Raw genomic sequence first — 12555 nt, forward strand, 5'->3', positions numbered from 1 at the left:
ACTCAAATGAATGGTAGTTACTATTATTAATGGGCATGCTTGTTTAAATATTTGCTGACCTCTAATATAGACCTGGGATCCTAGGCACAAAGAATATGACTTTCCACTTTTGATATGTAAGTCAAAAAAATTATAATTGGCAGGACTCCCCCTTTTCCAGAGATAAGAGGTCGTGGCAAAGATCGGGCAAATCTGGCCTTGTACTCTAACACAGGCAATTGGGAAGGTGGGTCTGAGCAGGAAGATAAATCAGAAACTGGAATAAAGAACTGAACAAAAGAGGGAAATTTTAGGGACTCTAGCTGTGACGGCAATCCCACTTCCGGTAGGTAAAGGAGCAGAGCAGGAGATAACCAGAAAAGCAGGCAGGGGTCAGACCCTGGAGAATATAGAATACCTAGCTGAGGAGGGTGCCCTGTACCCTGCATGCACGCCTGAGGGCAGGGAAGGAGCAATCAGGAGATGCCTCCAACAGCAGACGGGAAGGAGAGAAAGATTAAAAGTAGAAAGCCTAGTAGAGAGACTGCTGAAGCGCTTTAGGCAAGAGGAAATGAGGATGTGTGAAGAGCTTGGGCAAAAGTTAATAGAGGCAGTGGGCACGTATGAGAGAAAAAAGCCAGGCCCCACCCAGTGAACAGACAGCAGAGGCCAAAGGTGACCTAAAGCCAGGACCAGCAGAACATTGACACTACTGTGAAAGAACAGATGAAGAGCAAGGAGGTTTGTGTTGTCACTTTGTTCGAGGGGGAGGAAGAGGCGTGGAGTCTCAACACAAATTCACAACTTCTAAAAACTTCTTTATACAAATCAGCCCCAGGGAAATTTGTCTGCAGTCCTAACAATCCAGGCCTTTTCTTTTTTTTTTTTTTTTTTAAATATTTATTTATTTATTCCTGATAGAGAGGCAGAGACACAGGCAGAGGGAGAAGCAGGCTCCATGCCGGGAGCCCGACATGGTACTCGATCCCCGGGATTCCAGGATCACGCCCTGGGCCAAAGGCAGGCGCTAAACTGCTGAGCCACCCAGGGATCCCCCAATCCAGGCCTCTTCTAAATCTTATTAGTCCTCGCCCCTTACCTTTTTAGGTCAGCCAGAGTCCGTTCACTTCCCTCATCTTCAAAGGAGTCCTTCCCATTCCTCTCAGGCCTCAACCTTCTCTCAGTCAAAACAGGTACACCACTAATCTCTCCAAAAGGATTATGTCCCAGGAAGGAATCAAAAGAAACATAGTTTTCTGCCAATTTTGGTAGAGTATTAAGAAAGGAAGGGGATGGATGGAGAGTTATTAAATTACCACTCATTTCCTGATGTCTATTCAGTTAAAGAATCTGGTTCCTGTAACTTTAGAAGTCAGGCTTGAAAGGAGACCTGCCTTTATTGCAGTGTCTACATGCACAGCCTAGACCAGGGGGCAGGAGCCTCAATGCAACAGCATCATACTGGAGCTCCGCCCACAACTGTCTCCATAATTCACCTGGAGGCCAATCAGGCAGGCACTGCTTTATATCTGGCATCTCTCCTCTTATTACCTTGAAGAAATTAAGTACCCTGGTGCCAGTTTTAGTCTATTATCTCAAACTACTAGTCTTCATTATGTCATCCTGTCCTCAGTGTGCCAATAAACATATTTCATACACTTCTCTTTTCTTCTCAATTTCCCTTCCCATCCTAATTATTTACTTTTTTTTAAAGATTTATTTATCTATTCATGATAGACACACACACACACACAGACACAGAGAGAGAGAGAGAGAGAGAGAGAGAGAGAGGCAGACACAGGAGGAGGGAGAAGCAGGCGCCATGGCGGGAGCCCGACACGGGACTCCATCCTGGGAGACCAGGATCGCGCCCGGGGCGGAAGGCAAGCGCTAAACCGCTGAGCCACCCAGGGATCCCCCCATCCTATTTAGCAACCAATCTTGACCAAACCACCTCATACATTAGTCTCAAATGTAATATTTATCTTAAGAATTACTTGAGTGGGAAAAAAAAAAAAAAAGAACTACTTGAGTGGACTTGCTTAAACTAAGTTAAAAGGCAGCTCCTAGTCCCTTCCAGAGGGTTTCCTTAAGACCTCAGGTAAAGCCCAGGCATGCAGGTTTAATAAGCACTGCGGGGGATTCTGTGCAGGTGGCCCATATACTAGTCTTCTGAAATATAGTTCCTTAAAACAAGGTAGGTTTTGCTGTGGCTGCTGCTGCTACTGTGTTTACTGAGGGGAAAGGGAGATAAAGGAAGAAACAAGAGAAAGAAAAAGCAGACATTTTAAAGAGCTCCCTCTCCCCTATTTAGGTTGCAATTAAGGTATAAAATCTTCATTTTTTTTAAAGTGTGGACTTTAGAGGACTATAACACTAATCCTATAAACACTTAATTCTCCACTAAATAAATACCTTTCTCCACTCAAACCCAACGTTCCCTAAAGATTTTTCAGAAGCCTCCATTTAGCCCCAAATGTGGGCAACAGTTGGCTGGAAATTCACAAACATTTCAAACTAGTAGTCCTAGGGATCCCTGGGTGGCGCAGCGGCTTAGCGCCTGCCTTTGGCTAAGGGCGCGATCCTGGAGACCCGGAATCGAATCCCACGTCCGGCTCCCGGTGCATGGAGCCTGCTTCTCCCTCTGCCTGTGTCTCTGCCTCTCTCTCTCTGACTATCATAAATAAATAAAAATTTAAAAAAAAAAAACTAGTAGTCCTTACTTTGTTGTGTCTCTTCTTCCATTTCTTAGTACTCGTTAGAAACCAATATTAGATGATATAAAGTAGAGTGACAAGCTTATTAAAAATGATGTGCTAAATGACTTTATTTTAATTAAGACTTGGGTGTTGTACTTCTCAATCTTGACACTGTGCCTCACTAAATGTCTGAAATAAACTACAATCATATGGATTGAAAACATCAATCATACTAATAAAAGTGGATTCAAAGCTTATAAAAACTGATTTTTACTCCCACTGATGCTAAAACCAGAACTATTTGTAGAATTTACATAAAAGTCAAATGCACGTAGAACTTTTTAAGTGGAAATTTATGACACAGGTGGAGAAAACAGAACAATCAGACATAAAGTAATATTAATAAGCATTTGTTTCATCTTACTTGAAACTCAAGCTAAAAGCCTTTTTATCCTTTAATTTTTAATTTTCCACTAATTTGCTCTGTGGGACACCTGGGTGGCTCAGTGGTTAACTGTCTGCCTTTGGCTCAGGGTGTGATCCTGGAGTCCCGGGACTGAGTTCCACATCGGGTTCCCTGCGTGGAGCCTGTTTCTCCCTCTGCCTGTGTCTCTGCCATACTTTCATGAGTAAATAAATAAAAAATCTTAAAAAAAAAATTTCTATTTGTCTTTGAAGTCTATCTGCATTTCCTATTCCATTACCCATTCTTTAAAAATGGTAAATAAGAATCTTTTAGGAGAAAAGGTAGTAAATAAAAATGCAAATTGTGAATATTCTTCCTAAACATGCACATATCTAGACTTTTACATTTAACGGAGGCCTCAGGTTTACCTCTAAGAAGGTAATGCTCAAGTGTGAGTTCCATTTCTTAAAAATTACACGAACAAGAACGAAATGATAATCAGTAAAAAAAAAAATAAAAATAAAGCAAAAAAGCATCAAGGTGATGAGATTATGATGCTTTTTAACCTGCTAACCAACCACACTTGATGCAGAACAACATCCACGTTGGGCATCCTCTCAATCCTGCAGCTGTCTCCAAGCGCTCGCCGGTCCCAGGGCCTGACCCACCCACCCCACGGGGCCTGGTCCCACCGCAGGGGTGCCACCACGCTTGCCACCAGCCAAAGAAAGGACTTCTCCCTTCCCTCTGTCCAACTGTTAACTCCGGGCTAGAAAAGAGATAACTGAGGGGAAATAAACTCACTGGAGAAACTTGTAGGTTGCTCTCCCCAGGGCCCGGGGGCATCAGAATTAAAGAGAAAGAGGACAGGGGATGGGCAAAGATAGGCATTTCCTGATCCCCTTTTCTCAGTACTTAAGACGACTCACTTTCAGCAGTTCACACGGCCGCTGAATATTTTTTAAAGTTTTTAGACTGGCTAGAAGGGGCAGAAGGAAGGCAGAAGAGGAGGAAACAAAATTTCCGAACACGTGTTTTAAAAGACAGGAAGCTGCCTATTTCCTTCCAAGCCTCCCCGGTTCCGAGTTTACCCGCCGACCCGCGGAGCTCCACCGAGCGCCAGCTGGCGGCCGGGTGCGGGGCGGTTCGCATCCCGCCGGCCCTGAGGCGGCCGCGCTCACTGCCCGAGCAGGCGAGGGAAGAACGTGGATGCGCTCACCTACCTTCAGGGTCGGACCATGGCCGCCTACGTTCCGCCGCTTCACGAACACCACGGGCACGTCGGTCTCCGAGCTCAGCTCCGAGAGCGCTAGTTCCAGGCCCCGGGCGTCCTCTGCGACACAAGAGCAGAGGCGGACGCGGGTCAGCCCCGCCGGCCCGCGGCGGCGGGAAGCGCGACGGGGGCGGGGCTTGGGCGCCGGCGACCGCGCCGCCCGGGGCTGCCCCGCCCCGCCCCCCCCCCCCCCCCCGCACACCTTTCAATCCAGGACCTGGAAGCCGCGCAGCAACACCTCGCCTGACAAACCGGGCGCTAATGGCCCAATTTTACGAACGGGTGAACTCAGGTAAGGGCGTGAGTCAGCGCCGGAATTAAAAATAGACTCCAGTTACTCTAACCTCATCAGGTCCATTCACGCGGCGGGCCCTCCCGTGGGGACACCGATCACCGCGGCCCCGAAGGGCGTCCTCGCAGGCAGAGTCGGGCGCGGAGAAGCTCACGCGCCCGAGCCCAAGAGGCAGGGGAGTCCGCAGCAGGGCAGGGCTCGAGCCCAGGGGGGCGCGCGCCCCCTTCGCCGCCGCCCTGTCCTGCCGACAGCCGACCCACGCGCCGGGTCCCCCTCGCAGCCGTCCGGGTTCAGGGTCTGGGGCAAGTCACGGGCCTCTAAGCCTCGGTTTCCCCGCGGGTAAACCGGGAGGTGCAGACGATCTGCCAACCCAGGATTTCCGGGGACTAAATGGTGCACGCGCGCCTTACAGAGGCCTCCGTCGATCCTGCCAGTCCCTTAGCGCTGTCGAGGGTCGGCCGGGTCGCGCGCACCGGCACCCACGCTCGACACTCGTGCAGGAGGAACCGCTACAAACACCCTTCCCCGCGGTGCTGCGGGCGGCTCTCCGGCAGCCAGCGGGAGGAGCCAGCGGGAGGAGCCGCCGGGCCGGCCCGGGGCAGTGCGGCCTCCCCCGCCCCGGGCCGGGCCTCCCCGACCCCCGCGCGGCCACGAAGGCGGCCACGGAGGCGGCCACGCGGCTCACCGCCCGAGGAAAGCTTCGCCCCTGCTCGGACGCACCTCAGGACATCGCCCCTTTCCGGGACCCAACCCCCATCCCCGGCCTCAGGGCCCAGGGGCCCGCCGCTCCGCCCGGCTCCCGCGAACCCACCGCTGGCGTGAACGCGAGCGCCCGGCCCCAGGCTCTCCTCGCGGGCGGCTCCCGACCTCGGCTCCGGGCCCGGCTGACTGTGGCTCGGCGAGGCGGAGACGGCGGGCTCCCGGCGGCCGCGAGAAACCACGCCCTGCTCGGAGCGGGCGGGCGGCCCCCGGAGTCAGAATGACGAAGCAGAAATCCACTCCCGTGCAGCTCTGCGGACCCAGCCGACAGGCTCTGCGGGCTGGGACCTCCTAGTTGGGCGACACCACGGGCTCTTCCTGCTCACAGCGCCCCCAACCCCACAAAGGAGCCAAGACAACGTGAGGAACGTGTGGAACCGGAACCCAAGGGGAGTGCTTTAACCGCGCAGAACCGGGCTCTGCCCTAAGGCAGTGACTCCGGAACTTTGCTGCCCCATGCAGTCGCGAGAGGGTCTTTAAAAATACTGACGCCTCGTCCCCACACCCAGACACTCCGAGGTCATGGGTAGTGGGTGCGACCCAGGTAACTGAGGGTTCTGTTTGTTTTTTTTTTTTTTGGTTTTGTTTTGTTGTTTTTTAACTCCCGGGGTGATTCTCGTGAACAGCAAAGTTTGGGACCCAATGCCCTAAGGTAACAGATTAGTCAGTCTGGCAGTTCCCTAAAGGAAGTTATCAGGCTGTTGAAAGAAACATCTAAGTCATGCTGAGTAATCCTGAAAAGTGACAAATTCCCACCAACACATAACTTCCCCTTCTAGCCTTCCTCTTTAATCCACTCAGGTTTTGATTTGTTCTGTTTTCGGGAAAACAACACGTAAAATCGACTCCAGCCATGCCAAACCACCTGCAGCTGCCCTAGTGGGCCATGCTCGCTCATACTTCCTGCTTAGTCATATTCTTACTCTGCACCTTGCTTCAGTAGGTAGCTAGGAATATTTGATGAATAAATAAATGAGTGAACGAATGTCTCTCCCCCTTCTTTGTCTGGATACTGACAAACTGAAGCGCACTGGAGTGAAAGGACTTGATTTCTTAAGGCTAGGAGAAGACATGCCTTCTCTGAAGTGGCAGGCAACCACAATTTGCTCCTGTGAGTACATTCCCAGGCACAAGTTAGAGGTTTGGTATACAGCCTCTCAGCATCTGCACATTTGTGCATGTGTGCAAACACACACATAGCGTATGTAAATGGGCACTCTCCCTGCATGGTGGTTGCTCACCTAAGTGCATGCCTCACCTGTTCTGGGGTCCTTTGAACAGAGAATGGGTCTAGCACAGGTGTTTGGGAAACAATGTGATTTAAGGAGCAAAGGATGAATAATGAGAGGGCAAGAAACCCAGGACTCCAAAGTAGAAAACATTTCCTCCTGGCTGCTGTGCCCAGCTCTGTTAACCGTTTTATATACCTTAGCTCATTTAATCTACACAATAATGATCCATGAATCACGGTCATAAACTGCTCCCTAAAATGCATAGAAACTACAGCCTCTTCCAAACGTATGTCTCAAGATAGAGAGGAACTGTAAAATTATTTAACTTGAAATAGCGTACTGAAAGCAAGTGATAAAGATTGATTTCTATGAAACTCATATCAGGTCAGAGCTGCTATATTCATATCTCCTAACAGCATATCAAAAAAGCATTTTAACTTCACACTGTTATTAAGTGAGCAAATTATAGCACAAATACCTACAATAGCTCCATGTAGCTTTTTTTAAGTTAAAAAAAAATCACCATTTTTTAAAACCTTCACTTTCAAACCTTTTTTGTGCAGTGAAGGGCCCAGATGCCTCACCCTTGTCACAAAACACGGAGAACTCCTTAGTTATACTTAGTTTCTGGGTAGTGGAAGAAGTGCTTCATCATCTCCCACCATTTCTCATCATGCAGCACTTTGTTCTAGACATAACTCTTTCATCTCTTGACTGAGCTCATGTTATTCCCATGGCCTAAAATAATCTCCCTCCCTAAGGCCTACTCCTTCAAAGCTCATCTGAAATGTGACCTCTTCTGGGAGGGCTTCCCAGATTCCCACTCAGTGTTGATAGCTCCTTCCCTATCCTGGGATCCCAAATACCCAAAAGTAATTGTAAATCATGTAAATCCAAGAGGGCTTTGGGAAGGCAAACCCTTGTTTAATTTACCCTGTCTTCCCAGAACCTGCTATACATAGTAACTTACTCAGGAAAGGCTGGAAAAGACCCTCTATGTTGCTGAGCTGTCCCATAAACACAGTATAAACAGATTTATGCAGGGTCCTATTGCATTAAACCACTGTTCTTCCTACAATAAGTTTCCCTCTCACACACATATACCACCCTGAGCTAAAACAATCTTTCTGACACTCAAATCTTCTCTGCTTAAAACTTGTCACTCTCTGGGGCACCTGGGTGGCTCAGTGGTTGAGAGTCTGCCTTTGGCTTAGGTTGTGATCCCAGGGTCCAGGACCCCAGGGATTAAGTCCTGCATCAGGCTCCCGGTAGGGAGCCTGCTTCTCCCTCTGCCTATGTCTCTGCCTCTCTCTCTCTCTCTGTCTCTCATGAATAAATAAAATCTTAAAAAAAAAAAAAAAAAAAAAAAAAACTTCTCACTCTCTAGAACCATCAAAACAAATTCCAAGCTCCTCAATTGTACTGACTTGGCAAGGCCCACCCTTCTTAAACCTTGCTGTCCATATATTCTGTACCATACTTATACAGCAAAAGATTGCTGGAGCAAACACAGAAATTAAAAGTGATTTCACTTCAAAGGCAAGAGTTCAAATGTCAGCAAGTCTCCAAAGCTGCCCAGCAGTGCTTTGCATCTGTGATATGTTTTCCTAGTTTCCAAAGTAAATATTTCATACTTACTCCTTTTTTTTTCTCAAACCTCTAATACACCTACACTTTGCCATTAACTCATAATCTGCTAATTTAAGAAAATAGAATCAGTCAGACAGAACTCCCTCCCATTTTCCTCTGAATCACCACGCTGCCATATTCTCTACCTTTGCCCCTGTTTTAATGAAGGCCAACTTCTCCACTTGTGTACAGATTCTCATCTTGTCTTGCCTTCTTGATCTTTAATAATTTCACTTCTGAAATTAGCCTCTCTCTGGCATCATTAGATTCTTGTTCTCTGCCTGATCATTCCATCATCAAATATACTGTAGTTTTTCCATTAAAAAAAAAAAAAAGCCTCCTGTGATCCCATGTTTACTATCCCATAGTTACTATCCCATTTCATTGTTCCCCTTCCCTGGGTGGGGGAGAGGGATAGTTTGTTTGTTTGTTTGTTTGTTTGTTTTTTGGTCCAGAGATGCCTGCTTTATTTCTTACTAGGTGATTGCATTTCAGGCTTGTGACATCAAGTAACTGTCTAATCACCAACTAACTTTGTACCTCTGAACTACGAATAAACAATCCAATTCAGCAAGGAGCAGTGCTGTCAACAGCTGACTGGGGGCTGGATTTTTCAAATCAATGGTCTTGGCTGACAGAATGCTGTCAGTGGAGCCAAGGGTAAGGCCTGAGATCGTGTGAAAGACCCTAATGCCCGGTGGAGATAGGCCCAAATCCTGTGAACCCCTAGACAAAGCTCTCCACCCCAAGTCCCAAGGACACAGCTGTTGTTACCTTCCTTTTGTGGGAGCTGAGCTACCTGAGCCTAGCAGAGTGGATCCAAGGCCTACTTTTAGTTGACAGGTCTTCTGCTCCCACTGTCACCCTAGGACATATCTCTTTGTGCAGGTTCTTAGGAAAAAGCTAGGCTTCTGGTAATTTCTTGTCACTTTTTAGTTCTGCTTTGAAAAGAAAAAGAGGGATGACAGGTAACCAAAGGTGGACACAGGTACCTCAGCAGAGCTGCAGTGGCCCCCAGGCCCAGAGTGGGTCTTGAAAGAATCCTTTCTACCCTGAAGAAGAAGAAAGTAGAATATGGAAGTCAGGAAAGATTGAAGAATATGGCACTTGAGTAGAGACCTAATGAAAAGAGGGAACAAGACTTATTAAAAGGGGAGAAATCTTTCTAAGCAGAGGAAGTGCGAAGTACTAAAGTCCTAAGCTGGGAGCCTGCTTGACTTGTCCAAAGATCTGCAAGGGAAGCAGTGTGAACAAGGAAAAAAGTGGTAGATAATGAAGCCAGAGGAGTAACCAGGGATCAGAACCCAAAGGCCCTAGGACTTTGGATTTCATTCTAAGTGTGATAAACCAAAGCATCACAAGAGAGGACAAGGAAATCACCTAGTTTGTGTCTTAAAAGGATTGCTCTGCTGTGTGGAGAATAGACTAAGGTGGAATGATGGAGCACAGACTAGCTAGGAAGTTGCTGTGGTAGTCCAAGCTAGAGATGATGAAGGCTTGGATTAGGGGGTGGGAAGAGATATTTGAAGGTAAAGCTCATACATTTTGCAGATGGGTGGAATGAAGGACATTAATGAAGGAGAAGACTGCAGTTTTAGACTTGGCAACTGAGTAAATGGGGGCACTCTTTAAAGACAAGTGGAAATACTCCAGGAAGAGAGGAAAGATGGGAGTGGGACAGATGGAATGCAATAGTTTGGGACAAATCCACAGTGTGGTTTGAGAGACCTGTTGTTATCCAAATAGAGATGCTGAGTAGGCAGCTGGTATGCAAATCTGGAGTTCAGGGAGGAAGTTAGAGCTAGAAATAAGAATCTGGGAGTCAAATATAAAAGATGTTTAATGCCATGTATATTAGTCTGGGTTATCCAGAGAAACAGACCCGATAGGGTGCAGAGATATATATATAGAGAGAAACAAATCGGCTCTCAGGAGGGCAGTGCAGGTGGCTCAGCAGTTTAGTGCCGCCCTCAGCCCAGGGTGTGATCCTGGAGACCGGGGATCAAGCCCCACATCGGGCTCCCTGCATGGAGCTTGCTTCTCTCTCTGCCTGTGTCTCTGTCTCTGTCTCTCTCTCTCTGTCTCTCATGAATAAATAAATAAAATCTTTTAAAAAATTGGCTTTCAGGATTGTGAGGGTTGGCAAGTCCAAAACCTATAGGACAGGCCAGCAGGCTGGAAATGCAGCATGTTGCAGTCTTGAGTCTCAAGGCAATCTCAATTCCTTCCCCTTCAGAAGACCTCAATCTTTTCTCTTAAGGCCTTCAACTGATTGAATGAAGCCCAGTGGCCTTACAGAAAGTAACCTGCTTCATTCAAAGTCTACTGTCTTCAGTGTTAATCACATCAAAGAATACCTTCACACAGCAACATTTACCCTGGTGTTTGGCCAAACAACATGCCACATAAAGTAACCATCACACATGGGACTAGATGAAATGACCCAGGGAATTAATTAATATAGCTAAAGAAATGAAGATGGTCCAGGACTGAGCCCTAGCACAGTGCAAAGGAGGATGAGGGTCCAGCAAAGGAGCCTGAAAAGAAACTGGAGGGAGGTGGAAGGAAAACCAAGAGAATGTGGTGTCTCAGAAGCTAGGGAAGAAGTGCTCTCCAAGGAGGAAGACCAACTATGCCACATACTGCTGAGAAATACACCAAGATAAAAACTGAGTCTTGGGCATCATTGCTGATTTTTATGAAAACGAGGGAGGAAAGAAAGCCTGATTGAGGAGGTTGAACAAGAAACAGAAAAAAGGACATGGAGGTAGTGAGTATAGCTATAAAAACAGAAACATGGGAAAGTAGATGAAGAGGGATAAAGGACCAAGGAAGGTGTTTTGTTTAGTTTTGTCTAAGAAGGAAATTATTAGAACATGTATTTATGTTGGGGAAAAAAAAACAATCTAGCTGAGGGAGAGTTGGCAATTTTCAAAGAGGAAAGCAATGAGAGGAGGTCGTTACAAAGTCCTCTGAACAGGCATCTATGATGCAGCATAGACTTAGTCAAACCCAGGCTCTGTCTGTGATTAGGCTGTCCAGATACTCAGCCTCTAGCTCCCTCATCACCTTTCTCCAAGACCTTCTGTGGTCTTTCTACCTCTCTATCTCACCCAAACCTGCCCTCCATCTCTATACCCCAGCCTTTAGCCTTTAATTACCTAATCCTGGGGCTTTGCTAACTGCCAGTGGTTCAGCAGATCTGAGTTCAAGCAAGTCTTCCTTGAGGAAGCCATCAACATGGGTCACCTCCCCCCATGAAATGCTCCTGTGTTATCATGTGTTCTTTCTTTTTGCTACTTATCACAATTGCAGCTATATTTTTACTGATGATTATTTGATCAATGTCAGCCTCCCTCTAGGACAGCACAGTTCAACAGAATTTTCTATGATGGAAATGTTCTGTATCAGCACTGTCCAACCAGCACTGTCACTGTCCCACTAACTACATGTGACTGTTGAGCACTTAAAATATGGCTAGTGCAATTGCACATCTGAAGCTTTTATTTTATTTAAGCTTAATTTGCTTAAATGTAGGTTGTCCCATGTAGGCAGGATCCAGGGTTATTTATGCTCACCACAGTGTTCTCAGTACTTAAAACAGCACACATAGCAGTTGCTCAATAAATTTCTTGAAAAACTCAATCTGTAAAATGGGAAGAATACTAGTTAATTTGTGGATTCCATCTTTTCCATAGAGGAGAGGAAAAAAGACTTTTATATGGCAACTCCTGTAGGTTCTCAGTCCTCCTACAAAGATGAATTTGCCCTTTAAGTTAGAACTTGATCTATCCCAGAGGGTAGCAGGGATAATAAATGAGAACTTACTGAGTGGTCTGAATGAAATAGCATCTGTAATATGCCTAAGAGTGTGCCTGGAACATAGTAGGTGCTTAAAATGTGGAGGTCATCCATCAACTTCAAATAGAGAAAGCAAATAATGGTATGGGAAGATTGGGAAAGACCTCAAAAAGCAGACGATACCGAACCATATCTTGAGGAATAATAAAGGTAGAAGTAATAGGAGTGGGAGAAATGCCTGAGAATATTTTAGTGCTTGAATGTTTCAAGAAATATTTATTGAGCAATTGCAATGTGTGCTGTGTGGGCACTGTTTTAAGTACTGAGAACACTGTGATGAGCATAAATAACCCTGGATCCTGCCTACATGGGGCAACCTACATTTAAGCAAATTAAACCTGAGGTATAGAAGGGGTAATTATTTTGCCCACAGCCACCTAAATAACAATCAGCAGAGCTGAGACTGACCCTCAATCCTTGGCAAT

General features: G+C 46.7%; 1 protein-coding gene across 5 annotated transcripts in view; it reads right to left on the reverse strand.

Annotated features, from left to right (window-relative positions):
• The window catches only part of TXNRD1 (thioredoxin reductase 1), a 121971-nt gene that overhangs the window by 58629 nt on the left and 50787 nt on the right, over nt 1–12555 (reverse strand). For 2 of the 5 annotated variants that reach the window (XM_041757304.1, XM_041757301.1), the window contains one exon: nt 4308–4417. The exons of 2 other annotated variants lie outside the window; for them this stretch is intronic. In XM_041757304.1, the coding sequence (XP_041613238.1) occupies nt 4308–4417 (110 nt within the window). Of the gene's footprint in view, nt 1–4307; nt 4418–5460; nt 5621–12555 lie in introns of those variants that run through there. One more of the 5 variants, XM_041757303.1, reaches the window with a different exon arrangement.

Source organism: Vulpes lagopus, chromosome 5, assembly GCF_018345385.1.
Source record: "Vulpes lagopus strain Blue_001 chromosome 5, ASM1834538v1, whole genome shotgun sequence".
Lineage (NCBI taxonomy): Eukaryota > Metazoa > Chordata > Mammalia > Carnivora > Canidae > Vulpes > Vulpes lagopus.